Genomic DNA, 15,058 nt, shown 5'->3' with positions numbered 1-15,058 from the left:
CTCATAAACTTAAATAAAACAGTATAAGTTTATCGGAGTCATCAAATATAAATTGGAAAAAGCAGAATTAACAAGGACAAACATGTATAGAGTGTAATACCTTTATGTTTTTGATAAATATTAGTCTGGTCAAGCTGTAGCCGACAGATTGTCACGTGGGTAACCCACAGTGGGTTTATTGACTCTGACGTCACCGTGGCACCATTTTGGAAGTCTTGTGTTGATTAGCAGTGCAGTGAAAGTAGCAGCAGATACTTGCGTTACTTTTATATTTTTTTTAGCAGTAAAAGCTGGAAAAACAAGAGAAATGAAAGGAAAACAAACAGAGAGACACTTAGCAAGGATACCAGAGACTGTTATTTGGATAAATTATCGTTTATCAACAGCACGTTTGTGATGATGTTGCCGCTTGTAGGGGTAAATGTTTGTATTGTTTATACTGTTTATTTTGCAAAAGTATGCGATGTACTTAGTTTTTTGTCTATGTTTACTTATAAATACAAATAAAGTACAGATTTAAATTTTACATAACTGTACTGGTTCTTTAGTCGAGACGGTGGTTTGTTTACATGCTTAAAGGGTTCTATATAGCACCAAAAAGCTTCTAAATGACTAAATAGCTGCTACTCTTAGTTCTTTTCTAAAATGTCTTAATTTTGTTGTATTGATTGTAATCGTATAAAATAAATGTACTTGATGAATCTGTGCAAGTAGCCCGTTAAGCTACATACGCAAATTGCATAAATTAGTCACGTGACGTACGTTACGCAATACGCGTATCTTACGCTACGTAAATCGCGTACGGTAGTATTTACGTAACTTGCGCCTATTGTGTAACTTGCGTAATGTGCCTAAGTTACGTTACGTGTTTAGGACGCCCCAATTCACTCTTGTTTATCTAAAATCTAGCCCTGCTTCTGAAGGTGTAGTGAAATATTAAGCAAGTTACACTCACTGTCTACAATGTGCAGTTATTTTGATAAGAATAAAGTATGTTTTTTGTCTCTTTTGTGTAACTGGTTTGTAAATGCAGTTATGTAGTGAAGTCATATTTTGTGAAACCAGGTATACACATTTTCTCTGAGGTCTGTTCCCAAACATTTGCCACTTGTATCAAACAATCTGTAAAATACTAATACTTTATTCTGAAAATGGTGTTATGCCTAGTTCACACTACACAGTATTTCTGACCTTATCGTTCTCTACAAAACATAACACCAACGTTGCATTGCAAAAAATATTTTTTAACCTCCAACTCACTACAGAACAATCCATGCTGTTCACGTAGCCAAATCCCACTCGGATTCATTTATTTTTCCTCTTTGCTTTAACGCTCCACATCAGCGCACAAACTTTGATCGCTCGCTACTTGTTGACGTGCATTTTTGGACGTAGTATCATTAAACCCCGCGTCACTTCTTACATTTGTTTTCGTGACAAAACATAGTGTGGGAGACCAGAGAAGCTCACCTGCGATTCCAGTTGGTGATAGATCGTGTAGTGTGAAAGCCACACCGACTTGAAAGACTCCCGATGACAAGAGATCCAGTTGTGTAGTGTGAACTGTACAGCGACCTGACGACTTGGAAAGTCGTGTAGTGTGAACGTGGCATTAGTGCACACAGTCTTTTCTATTTAAACATGAACCTTAACTTGAAACAAAGTTAAATCTGGAAATATTGTCCCAGGCACCATGTAGGTGCTTTTTTGTCAACTTTAGAAATTTGCGTTTGTTCCCAAACATTTGCCACCTGTATCAAACTATCTGTAAATCACTTGTACTCAGTTCTGAAAATGTTCTTTTTTGTGTTAAATTATCTTTATATTATATATTATCATTTGTCTATAGTATAATTTTAACCACACAGCCACTTACTCTACAGTGATGGTTTGGCAATTAAAAGAAACCTTGTACTACCGGTTCAGTCTTCCAGTTTTTTTTTCTTTTCTTTTTTTTTCTTTCTGACTTTTCTTTCTTGAATTTTCCCATGAACTAGACAATTTGGTAGGAAAAATATCAGGACGTTACCACAACTGCTTGCCTACAATAATAAGCCTGATCTTTCTCTCCACTATCCTTTCCTTTTTTCAGTGGTGTTTTTTATGCATTCTTTATTAGGTTATGTAACAGCAATCTAAACCAGACAGAAAAATAAACATTTAAAAATATTTCTTAGACATTTGTCTATGAATTATTATTTTTTCATCTTACAAAGAGATTAAGAAGTCATAACAAAACATTCTTTTTAAATTCTTCAAACTTCTTGTTCTGATGAATTAAACAGATCTTCAGAGATTTTTTTTACCAGACACTGGAGACAAGCAGAATTTGCAAGTGAAGGACTTAAATTGTAGAGAAAAATTATATTTCTATTAATCAGTTCTTAAATGTGTTCTAATTATAGACACACACACACACATTCTGCTTAAGTTAATAAACTAACAAGTGTACTTTTCATCTGTCAATGACCACAATAATGAATCTTTCATAGTTTAGGCTAAAAAACTATTTTGGAATTTCTTATTGAACAGTCGTCATGCCACAGCAACTAGCTGGCAAGATCTTTGGTGTTAGTGCACATGATCTTTTCTATGTAAACACGGTCTGCCATGAACCTAAACTTAAAACAAAACTAAATCTGGAAATATTGTCCTAGATGCATTGTGCACCATGTAGGTGCTTTTTTTTGCCAACTTGAGAAATGTGCTTTTGCAGACTGTGGTTTTTCTGTGGTGCCCTACCCTTAATTTCGGTCTGTTTTTGTAGTGGACATGAACAGGGACTTTGCCCAGTAATTAATTTTCTTGCTCTTTCACATTCAAAAGAAAAGGGGTGCTGAAATGCTACAGCAGTCTAATACCCACCACACCACCAGCACATCTTGACTTTCAACACTTGGGTACAAGTCTTGGTGCCACTGGCCTGTCTGGGCACTTTTATGAAATAATTGGCCATGTCAGAGAGAGGGAAGGCCAGAAGAAGCATAGTGTCCTTTGTTATAGCCTAGCAAAATATTTTAGCATAATAAAAGCTTGTAAAGGATGTAAAATCAACAAAACTAACATGTTTGAAATAATTTTACCATTTAAAAAATTAGTAATTTAAAGCAACCACAATACATAGGCAAATTAAGAGCTAAACAGTAAGAAAAAAGGAGCTATGGACCCAACAGTGGCAACTTGGTGGTGGCGGGGCTTCAACCGGCAACCTTCTGATTACTAGTCCAGTACCTGAGCTACCACTGTCCTTTCACATGCATGAGTGTGGGTTCCATTGATTTTGACCCCTTGTATTCAAACTGCAACTGCATCATATGGCATAATTAATTACCTTGATATCTGGTGCACCTGATATCAGCATAATGCCACCATGCACCTCAATTGTTGAGGCCAAAGGTATTTACTATCATTACTCGTATACGAGTCGGAGCAGATTGTTCAGTTATTAATTCCAAAGGGCTCACAAAGTTTTCTTAAAACTGTAAATGATATGACTGTTTTCTCAGTCAACTCTGTTATAATTTATCAAGTGTTCTTTCTTTTCGCACAAATTGAAATATTTTCCTTCTTACCTTATTCTATAACCGTTACCAGGCAAACACAGCTGCATTGAGTCATGGAACAGTTTTTGGATCTCACATGGGTCCACACTTTCAGAGTAAGAAATAGCCATTGTCTGTTGTATTTGATTGACTTTGGGCCAATTTATGCTGCCGACTTAACAGCATTTTCCTGTTGAATAAATGTTGCCAACAATGATGTTTAATTTGTATAATCTGTGACCAAAGCATATCCAGAAATACATTAGTCTGTTTTTCTAAAGGACCATGTACTGTATATATTGCTTATGCCTTTATAATTATGCACATACATATCAAGCCAGCACTTCATGGTTGATGGATTGACTTTAAAAGTCCACCCAACTTGCCATACAACAGCACACAGTGGGTTAAGGGTTGCTTCACAGACTCTCAGTAGCTCATAGGGAGGATCTACGTTCAGACATACAAAGCCACACACCATCAGCACCTCTTCTGCACTTGACGAAATGGACCGGAGGATATTACTATTTTCTTTTCTGATTGTACCATGGATGTTTTGGGCAACAGCACATAGTGATCAAGTAAAGCCTGAAAAAAGAGGTTCATCCAGAATAAAAGGGTTTGAAGAGTGGCAGTCAGATGATACACGCTCCCTAAAAGTGAAAAAACCAAAGGTAAGAAGCTTTAGGAGTTGCATTACTAAATCTTAAATTTTTCCAGGTACTTTTTTGCCTATAATTGCTGCTTTTACATTTATTTTTGATGTTGTTACATGTTTGTGGCAAATTTTGGGGGGTTCCAACAAAAGTGCAAGTCTTTCCTTAGAAATTCATTTCTACTTTTAAGTAGCTCTGCTCCAAAATTGCAATTCCATATGCAACAGAATGTGCCAGATTACATTAATCTGGTCCAAGTGTGTATAAAATAGAAAGTCCTAATGAAATAATTCCCAGATTTATGTAGCAATATATACTCAATATATTGTAAGTGATCAGAAATATAGTTGATTTTAGATGCATAACCTAAGAGTTGTACTAAATATTTTGTTTAATTGTTTATTCTTTTTCCTGTAATGGGACAGCCCAAGATTACTGTAGCCCCAGACTATGCAAGTCCTGGTAATGATGGTGATGAACGATCAGCAATAAAGCAAAAAGATGCAGGTATTTTAATCCAAATTTAAACTTGTGAGGTTTTTGATTCGCAGTGTATTTAAACTAATGGATTTCTTCCACCCTATTTTTCCACTCCACCCCCAGATCTGCCTACTTGCTTGCTGTGTGTTTGTCTGACTGGGTCTGTATACTGTGAGGAGGTCACCCCCGAGATGGAAACAGTGCCAGCTTTGCCAAAAGAAACAGCATACCTTTATGCACGCTTCAACAAAATCACCAAAATTACCAGCAAGGACTTTGCTGATGTGGGTGAGGAGAATTAAACAGGGTGGGGCTTTAATAAAAGCAGTGTGTAAAATCTGGCAGCACCATGAGTGATATTTTTCAAGTGGCAATAATTCAAGCCTGCAGAAAGCTGCTGATTAGGTGGGCGGTTCCGATAAATTACAGCTTGCAGCCAAGTTCCAGACTTTTATTATTCCTAGAACAAAATGTGTTGCTTTCTAAAGCTTTCCTGACATACCACAATGTCATTACAATATGTGGCCAAAAGTATGTAGACACCTAATCACGAGTTTGTTGGACATTCCATTCCAAAACCATGGGCATTGGTAATGAGCCTGCCTCTTACTTGCAGCTAGAACAGTGGTCATGCATCTAGAAATGCTTTCCACAAGATTCTGGAGTGTTTCTGAGAAAGTTTATATCCATTTAATCAACATTTGTGAGGTTGAGACCTGTTTCTTCACACCAAATGTTTCAAGCCATGTCTTTATAATTCTCGCTTTGAGAACAGGGGCACAGTCATACTTAAACAGAAAATGTGCGGCTGAAAAACCTTAAATCAATAGATAGGAGGGGTGCCCACGTAGTTTTGGTCATATAATGTATTTACTATGGACGTTTTTGTTATTTTTTATATTGTTTTACTTTAAACTTTGGTTTTGATCTTGGTAAGTCCATGAATAAGAGCCGGTTATGTCTGTATTTTTATAGGCACTTTAAAAAGAATTGATCTGACTGGCAATCTCATATCAGAAATAGAGGATGGAGCCTTCTCCAAACTTGACCAACTGGAGGAACTCACACTGGCTGAGAACAGACTGGTCAAACTACCACTGCTGCCCCCAAAACTTCTCTCGCTCAACGTTAATCACAATAAACTAAAAACAAAAGGCGTCAGATCAACTATTATTAAGGTAACTTTTGGTCAATATTTTAGCACACGTGATATTTAAAATGTTTTGTTTCCTTTCATAATAGCAGCTATTTATATTAACAGAAGCTAAATAAACTGGCCTTCTTATACCTGGGCAACAATGAACTGGAGGCCATTCCACCACTTCCTGAGAGTCTCTGTGTGGTTCATCTACAAGTATGTACATTAAACACAAATACACTGTATACTTTGCATACTTGTACAAGTACAGAGAAAGGATTTTTAATGTTTTTTCACTGACGACCTTAAACTAAAAAGTTGGGACAGAGATTGTGGTTGCTGTTGCCTGATTCTCCTATTCATGATGCACCATACATTTTCATTAAGAGATAGATCTGGACAGCAGGCAACTCTGTGTCTATAAAGCCACACTGTTCTGGTGTGTGAAGAATGAGGTCTGGGAAATACATTGCCTTGATTACCTGCTCAATAAAGCCAAAACTATAACATTTAATGCCTGTCTGACTACAATATCATTTTAATTGGACTACCCAACTGTGTTTAAATAGTGGGTTCCTTTATTTTTGTTAGTAAACTGATAAATCTTTAAGGTGTGTACTATCACTGTTGTTGTATCAAGCTACTGGGGACAACATTTCCAGTAAATTGCTTTACTGTCAAGTCAAAACCTATTTGTTTTTTTTGTATTTCCCCTTCAGAACAATCACATAACCAACCTGACCGATGAAACTTTCTGCAAGGGAAATGACACTCACTACATCAGATATAACTTGGAGGAGATACGACTGGATGGGAATCCGGTGGTACTAGCCCAGCATCCAAACAGCTTCATCTGTCTGAGAGCTCTACCAATCGGTCTCTACAAATGAGCTGAAATTATCTATTGGAGTGTGTATAGAAACAACATGATCGCTGCGCAATGGTGTATTTGGCAATGGGAATTGTTACAGTATCTCCACTTGCATTAGTCTTTTCAAGCTTTAAGTCAAGGTATATCTGCCTAAAGGTCTAATTACATTGTACATGATGCAGTTGAATAATTTGCAAAATGTGCACATTTGCACATGTCGCTTTTGAATTATGCCGAACATGTATGTTTGTAAATAGGACTTGATTTGCTTAGCATTTAGACATTGTAGATGTCTAGAACCACATACTGCTGTTAGAGATAAGTATGTAGGAATGCGTTAAAGGCATGTGGCTTTAAAAAAGTAAGCTGACTACACAGTATTCATTATGTGTAATCCTTTCGCTGCCATTTATTTAACATGTTACAAGAGTAAATAAGTGCTAGAAAAGACCTGTCAAGTCAAAATAATACACAACAAAAGAAGCAGCACTTTCTGCATCAATGTCACCAGCTTGGTAAAAGGCTTTTAACAAATGTGCTGTAATGTTCAAATATTTTGATTTCAAATAAATTCTTGAACAACTATTTCTATGGTCTGTCCTGATCTGTTACCCTTCAAACAGGTACATTTTAGGTTACACATTTGGCAAAAGAAAACAATTCCACCAGGGTAAAGACCCTCATCTTGTTTCATACTGCTGCCCACCTAGTTTCATACTGCTTGAATAAGTTCTTCCAGAAGTGTGTGACAGTTTTAGTGTTTATTTTGGTTCTGACTCAGGAAGTACCACTAATCCATCCTCAATTCTCTGTTGGTACTCTCTCTCGGACTGTTTTCTTCTGTAGACATCATCTAAAAAGAAAATGTCAAACATGTTAAAATCATGTTTATAGTAACAGTGATAAATTAGTGTAGAATTTGCTACTTTAGGAAATTAATTTATAATAGAAACACTGAGCAACTGATTATTTAATGTAAATAAGTATAAGGCACATGTAAACAACTGTAAATAAATGTGGAATCACACTACTATAAAGTGACATAGTAAATAGTAGTGCATTATGCCAATGCCTACAGTCTACTGACAATCTTTGGCATCATAATGAACAGCCCAATAATGTTCCAGTGTCATAAAAATAAGTTACTCCTGGCTAGTCATTTTTTCTAGCCAATTTGCTAAGCTCTAAGTGCTGTCATTATAAAGTTGAACCATCTAGGAGCAACAACTTCTCAGTCTTAAAGATAGTTCAACTTGAATTTTCAAAGGTGCAACCTTTAGTTAAATACAGCAACTGAACAACAATTCAAGTACAAATGTTTCCACTTCACCATAGGAAATGTCAAGTTTGCAGCTTTAGTTAAATGCAGCAACGTTCCTGACTATCAAAGTAGGAATTCCCAGATAAGGAATGTTGTATTTGTTTTTAAACTTCAGAGTTGCAAGATTTTGTTTTTTTCCTAGTTAGTTTGTTTGTTTATTAGGATTTTAACGTCATGTTTTACACTTTGGTTACATTCATGACAGGAACGGTAGTTGCTTATTATACAAAGTTCATCAGTTCACAAGGTTATATTGAACACAGTCATGGACAATTTAACTTCTCCAATTCACCTCACCTGCACGTCTTTGGACTGTGGGAGGAAACCGAAGCACCCGGAGGAAACCCATGCAGACACGGGGAGAACATGCAAACTCCACACAGAAAGGACCCGGACCACCCCACCTGGGGATCGAACCCAGGACCTTCTTGCTGTGAGGCGACAGCGCTACCCACTTAGTCACTGTGCCGCCCACAACGTTTAGTTAATTTCAGCAACTAACCAAACATTCCAGTACTAATGTTTCCACTTGACTATAGGAGATTTCAGGTTTGCAGCTTTAGTTAAATGCAGCAACTTTCCTGAATGTCCAAGTAGGAATTCCCAGATAAGGAATGTTTTCTCAGCCCCCCTATAAGCAACTTACAATCAGGATGAGTTTTCTTGAGTGTTTACTAGGTAGTAGCTGATAAATTCAGATTGCAGCAACACTCTTAATATTCCTAGTCATAATTTTCCACCAATTGAGAGTTGGGAATTCCAGATTAGAAGCTCTTTCCTTACCATCCAAGTAGGAATTCCAAGTTAAGAGGGAAGGGGGGTTCTTTGTTTATTTGTTTATCTGTTTATCTTGTAAAGGTCTGAAATCCCAAGTTTTAGGTATTTATTCATTAGCATAATACATACCTGTCATGAACTTGATCTTGTATCACTTTTTGTTAGTATTGTTAGCATAAACACACTAGTAGGATATTTTTATTTGGTTTATTAACATTAAATGTACTTATTTAACGATTAATTCACAAAATAGTGTATAGGGTAACAGAAATGAGAAAAAAATAGAAAATAGTAAACAGACTCATGGCATTAATGTTACAATGTTGATGTTACAATAATCCACTGTCATTGACTTTAGTTGTTCGAGTCTATACGACTACATAATGGTGCTTCTTTTCTATTTGAATGGACGGAAATGTATTTTTTATCTGTACATGTCCACACATTATCTATAGTGTTAGATACTTACAGAAGGTCTCTTTTCCTATCCTGACATTGATCATGACCCACTCCATCACTCCACCGACACAGAAGAAGAAAGGTAAGAAGCGGTAAACTCCAAAGCGCCGCTTTCCCGGTACAAGACTCAACATATATTTAATGTTCATGTTTTTCGCAAACGTGTGTCAACTCTCTACCAATACTGTGTAGAATTTCTTCAATAATAACAGGTTATTCTAACCAAGCTGTGACACTTTAATGTCCTTCCCGTTACCGACACCATACCGGTCACACTGTTATTACATAAAAGCATGGCGGTGCGAACGTCAACTGCGCATGCTCAAAAGCCACCCAACGAGGACTCCACCAAAAAGAGAGAACAAGTTTCACTTGAGTCTCAATCAGTGGGATCTGACTAAAGTTGTGTGAAATACTATTTCGAGTCCTATGCTCTGTGTTGTACAGCATCTGTAAATTATTACGAAATTGTTACACTTGCTGACACTGCAATTTACATTGTATCACTACAGTGAAGCACCCTGTATAGCACATTGAGTGTGATTTGAGACACAGCCTCGTTTTGAACCAGTGTGCACAATGATACAGCGTTAAATGATTCTTACTAAATTATTTTATCCAACCTGTCAAACTGTACACGTACTTTTATATTTTTTAGCCACTGTTTCTCAAACTTTTTAGCTTTGTGGATACAAGTAACAAGGTTATGAGACATACTTGTACATACTATGTCTGTGTACTGTGAGCATTTACCACATCATGAGACGACTGTATATTGTAAATGGTGAAAAAAGCAAGACACTGGATGAAGAGCTGGGAAACATTAAAGATATATTCAATTTATTCTCCAGAATTATTCCATAAGACTGAATCAGCAGTGGCTGGATATTGCTATACACCTTGCTACATAATTTGTCCTAGCTTTTATGTCATACATGCACACAAAAAAATAAAACATTTGATCTTACAGGTGAGATAAAGAGTTCCAAAAAATATGAATAAAAACATGTATAGCATCTACAAACATAACAGGTAATAGTCAGGTAATTGCCATACTTCAGGACAGAAATCACAAGGAAATGAATAAAGTCGATTTTATTTTTGACATGTTGATGTTTTCATACTTCAAGTACATTTTAAAACATGCATGCATTCAACACCTTAATGTTGCACATAGTGCAGAAAATTGTGTAAAGCTTAAATTTAAATAAATATGACTGCCTAAAAGGTGTCTTTGTCTTAAGGGGTGCCACCGGAGTAGTTGTTCTCAAATGGTCTGTAACAACCAAAGGTATGCATCTCCCAAGACTTCATGTGATGAGAAGGTTGAAGACGACTGTTGTAGAGTACTACTGATGGTTAAACTACTACTAATGAGGAATTTTTTCATTAAGTATACAACAATCACTTTTTTGGCCCCTATGAAATCTGTTTTATTTTTTCCCCACTTCTGGGTTTTTGGATTTTTTTTAATTCATTATATCTGTACTATTTTATCTCCTGTAACATCAAACAAAACATTAAATATTATAAGCTATCTAAACTATTTTTACATTAGCACATTTTATACTTTACTGTCTAGGTGTAACAGCATCTATCAGCTTTGATTTATGAATGAGGTTTAGTTGTAGAGCTTTTTTTTTTTTTTTTTAAATAATCCTTATTTTTATCTATTTAACAGTCTTTCAGCCTTACAACTGCTTGTGTGAAAGTGTTTCAAATAGCAATCTCTATTGCTTTTTCTTTCTTTCGGCTGTTCCTGTATTTAGCAGATTGGGTCTGCATACCAGACCTGGTAGTTTTTACACCAGATGCCCTTTATAACACAACGTTCCTATTTTTATCTGGGTTTGGGACAGGCACTGAGAGCGCACCAAGCAAAATTCATTTCTCATAGTGATTTTTGTACCGTTTCAAATTTAAATACATTTTCTGTCATTTGCCAACTGTTATATTAGCATGACAGTGCCATGCTGTAATGTGCATGTGTATACAATTGTCTTTTCTTACACAAAATCACTAGTTATCAAGTCAACACTAGTTATCAAGTAAACTAAAGAGCTTCTGTACTGCAGATTATCTACAGAGATGTGACAGGATTTCAGGGTAAAAATGATTGCCTAAATAAATCATAACACATGCTTCAAACAATTATGTTGAAAAAAAAGTGTACTTTTCTGAAATCACTAAATTGTACACACAGGATTTCACAGGGTCTAACATGAATCTATCCCTTTTTTTCCCCTCTAAATACTGAATTTGGTCACACAACAAACAATAACATATATACAGTTTCATTAAGTTAAAGCATTGGTATTAGCAGCAACCCAATTATATTAGTATAACAGTTTGGCCTTTGTCAGTCTTCTACTTTGTAAGCAAGCCTGCAGAAAGTCCAGTGGTGCTCCACTGTGTTCTCATTGGCACGCTCACTCATGTGGTGGACCCGAGTATTACGGATAGTAAAGCCCTGCTTAGTAATGTAGTCCATGAGATGGACTCTGAGAGACACCTCTTGATGGTAGTCACATGGTCCAAAGGTGAATGAAACCTGACAGTCTCGTGTGTCCATCATGTGTTTGTTCCACTTGGTAAAGTTGTTGGAGATTCCCTCCAGCAGTGAGTGTACCTTGGTGGTCACGGTAAGCTGGGTGATGATAACAGCTACTGGGTTTGAGTATTTAGAGAGTTTCCGGGTACTGGATAGTTCTACCACCTCTTCAAAAGTGTCCAAAGGATATAGTGGCTTTGGGTCATTGAGGCATTGGATTAAGGGTTCAATCTGGTAGAAGTCAGCTTCTTTACGCAGGAGATCCAGCTCTGTGAAGTCACCCGGTAGAGTAAGTTCAGATGTACGGAGAAAGTTTAGTATGTACCGGAAGAGAGTGCCATCCCGGTCTATAAAGTAGTTTCCATGAGCGTCTCGTGTGGTGGGCAAGTCACCACTGAACATGGCACCCAGCATGGAATCGGGGTAACGCTGGAGCGTTGACATGGAGGAGGTGTACAGATGACCTCCAACATTTAAGGTGACTGGGAGAGTCATCTATAAAAGATCATAAGGAAAACAATGAAGTGAGGCATGGAACTTACAGAAGATTGCTGTCTACAAAACATTAAGTCAGTTTATGAACGTGTACAGATATTTATTAAACATTTAACCTTGTACAATTACCATATAAAAACCGATGGCAAATTGAAGGGGAACAAAACAAGATCATAGGTGCTGGGTACCACAGCTTCAATGTCTAATTCAATCAATGCCGAAGAGATTTGACAAAGCTGGCAAAACGTGAAAACAAGTGAAAACCATTACTTCTACATACATGTTCACCCTTGATTTGAGTCTTTGTGTCCTAGACAGGAATTTGCAATTAAGAAAAGAAAACAAGGGTAGGATATTATAACTGGGTGCCTCCACATGCTGGGCATAATGCAGTTAGCTTGGTTGTGATGTCACAGCCTCAAACCCTATAATAAGTAACAAAGACTCCAACAATTAAATAAAACTGATCTAACACTGTGCCAAAATAGGCATGGTTTCGCCATCTTTGGTCATGAGTATGGATCAGTCGTCTTGGTAAGGTGACAACGTGACGTGATGGTTAAAGGTTTTGGCAATGTCCAAAATTTGGTTCAAAATCTTATTAAGTTGTCAAAGAATGGAATACTGTGACTATATGGAATAGTCATTTCTGAACAAGCGATTGTTAAGATTATTACCAACCATTAATGTTAAAACTAATATACATAGGTTAGCATGACCCTTTTTATTTCAGCTCCCACTAAGACACTTAGAGATGGAAATATATCCACATTGGTTACATTCATGACAGAACATGTAGTTACTGGTTACACAAGATTCATCAGTTCAAGTCTTTTAATATCAAACACAGTCTTGGACAAGTCTTTGGGCTGTGAGGGAAAACCGGAGCTCCCGGAGAAAACCCATGCAGACACGGGGAAAACATACAAACTCCACACAGAAAGGACCCAGACTGCTCCATCTGGGGATCAAACCAGGACCTTCTTGCTGTGAGACGACAGTGCTACCCACGGAGCCACCCAAAAATATATCCTGTCCAACTCTGGTTCCCTTTGAAGAATGGGCATGCCATATTGTTGCTTTTTACCCAGCCACGAACAGTTCCAAATTGTCATGCTTCACAGTTTAAATCTTGTTTAATAGGGCAACATACTGCCACCATTAAGCCAATATGTTTACGCCTGTCTATAAAAATCTTATAGTATAATCGTACACTGAATATACATAACACAAAATAGTTATTTTTGAATATTAGTGTGACAACTATCTGGTTTAGGGGAACCTAATATAATGGCTACTGGTATTACTAATAACACAGGGATAAAATAAGGACACAAATCAAGATCCTAAACGTGTAAACTTACCCTATGCCCCCAGTCCCCATTATCCATTTATTAAGGCTTTGTAGGCTGGTCTGCTCACAGAGAACGTAAATTCTGTGCTGTATTATCTGTAAAGGATAACACGTATCCAGAAACATGTAGTTATTTTTTACAAACCTAAACAAATCAATGTGAAATAAATAAAAGCTAAAACAAGTACATTTTGATATCATAAAACAAAAGGAGAGCATGAAAAGAACGAACCCGTTACAGGTTAGCAAACCAGGTAACAAAGAGAGCGAGCTAGAGGACGGGATACACATGCGTCCAGAAACCTACCTACTCGACCTAAACTTACTAATAAATGTTAATAAAATGTCATTTTATATTTAAATATAATTTATTTTAATTTAGACCAGTATTACGGAAGCTTAAATAATTACTGCTATGAGGGAAACACAGCTAGCTCTGGGAGTAGCCGTGGCCCGTTAAGGCTAGGAGGTTACTAGCATTTACTACACCTTACGCTCGTTCCCAACTGTAATGCAAATAAATGAATGAAACACATTTGCGTACGCAGGCCGAACAATTACCCCGTTCTTACCTATGTTCTTACCTATGTTAGGTGGTGAAGGTTTGAATTAAACAGTATTCAGAACTGACAGGGCATCGCAGCAGCTGTTAGCATGCAGAAGCAGAAGCAGAAGCAGCACCTCAGACTGACGTAAGTACAGAGGCGGGGAGCTGCACCAGGTCACGTGACACAACACCACCCGCCTCATTCAAACAGCTTCAATTTGTGTTTGCTTTGTATTCAGCTACATTTATTTGTCCAGTTTTACTATTTACCATTAATTAACAGTTTGCTTCATCCTGGTCAGGGTCACAGTGGGTACGAAACCACCCAGAAACACTAGGCTTAAAACAGGAATACACCCTGGACATGTGGGATTTAGAGTAGCAAATGAAACTTGCCAAGAAATGAACATGCCAAGCAAAAGACAAATGTACCCTATGTTTTTAAATCTGTGATCCCAAATGTGGTTGTTTCCATTGACTCGTGGCCCGTACTGTATCTAAGCACCTGTGCCAAATTTGGATATCCTTCATGACCAATGAGCAATGACCAAGCACACCAGGCAAAGGGGCAAACTGGAAAACTGTCCAGTTGTTTCTACCTCTTTTGTTCACGACTATGGCTGAGTATTTGATGCAAGGCAAGAATACACACTGGACAAGCCGCTAAATCCATCACAGGTCACCAAGCACTCACCCAACCAACATACTATTTTTAATGGGTGGGGACAAAACAGAAGAAATCCAAATGTACAAGGGGACAACATGCATTGTACTTGATGTTCTTAATTTTGTAGATGGTTGTTGTTAATTGACACATTAATTGTGGAATTAATTAAAGAAAAGGTGAAAAAGTGTTTAAGCCAAAAT

At 37.1% G+C, this 15,058-nt stretch overlaps 3 protein-coding genes across 3 annotated transcripts; 1 reads left to right on the top strand and 2 right to left on the bottom strand.

Moving 5' to 3' along the window:
• Positions 1–4,048: 4,048 nt before the first annotated feature.
• On the top strand, positions 4,049–7,083 carry ognb (osteoglycin, paralog b). Its single transcript, XM_063015255.1, has 6 exons — positions 4,049–4,216; positions 4,624–4,705; positions 4,802–4,966; positions 5,654–5,856; positions 5,940–6,032; positions 6,536–7,083. Exons 1-6 carry the CDS (start codon positions 4,049–4,051, stop codon positions 6,704–6,706), a joined length of 882 nt encoding a protein of 293 aa, XP_062871325.1. The 3' UTR covers positions 6,707–7,083.
• A 4-nt stretch (positions 7,084–7,087) lies between these two features.
• Positions 7,088–9,522, bottom strand: LOC134333313 (ubiquinol-cytochrome c reductase complex assembly factor 5). Its single transcript, XM_063015256.1, has 2 exons — positions 9,255–9,522; positions 7,088–7,540 (listed from the first exon to the last, which is right to left on the bottom strand). Exons 1-2 carry the CDS (start codon positions 9,391–9,393, stop codon positions 7,449–7,451), a joined length of 231 nt encoding a protein of 76 aa, XP_062871326.1. The 5' UTR covers positions 9,394–9,522; the 3' UTR covers positions 7,088–7,448.
• A 536-nt stretch (positions 9,523–10,058) lies between these two features.
• Positions 10,059–14,285, bottom strand: kctd6b (potassium channel tetramerization domain containing 6b). Its single transcript, XM_063015431.1, has 3 exons — positions 14,229–14,285; positions 13,655–13,740; positions 10,059–12,290 (listed from the first exon to the last, which is right to left on the bottom strand). Exons 2-3 carry the CDS (start codon positions 13,679–13,681, stop codon positions 11,604–11,606), a joined length of 714 nt encoding a protein of 237 aa, XP_062871501.1. The 5' UTR covers positions 13,682–13,740; positions 14,229–14,285; the 3' UTR covers positions 10,059–11,603.
• Between the last annotated feature and the right edge of the window lie 773 nt (positions 14,286–15,058).

The sequence above is a fragment of the Trichomycterus rosablanca genome, chromosome 19 (genome assembly GCF_030014385.1).
Source record: "Trichomycterus rosablanca isolate fTriRos1 chromosome 19, fTriRos1.hap1, whole genome shotgun sequence".
Lineage (NCBI taxonomy): Eukaryota > Metazoa > Chordata > Actinopteri > Siluriformes > Trichomycteridae > Trichomycterus > Trichomycterus rosablanca.
The sequence above is the reverse complement of the archived record's forward strand: the minus strand, read 5'-3'. Positions and strand labels throughout refer to the sequence as shown.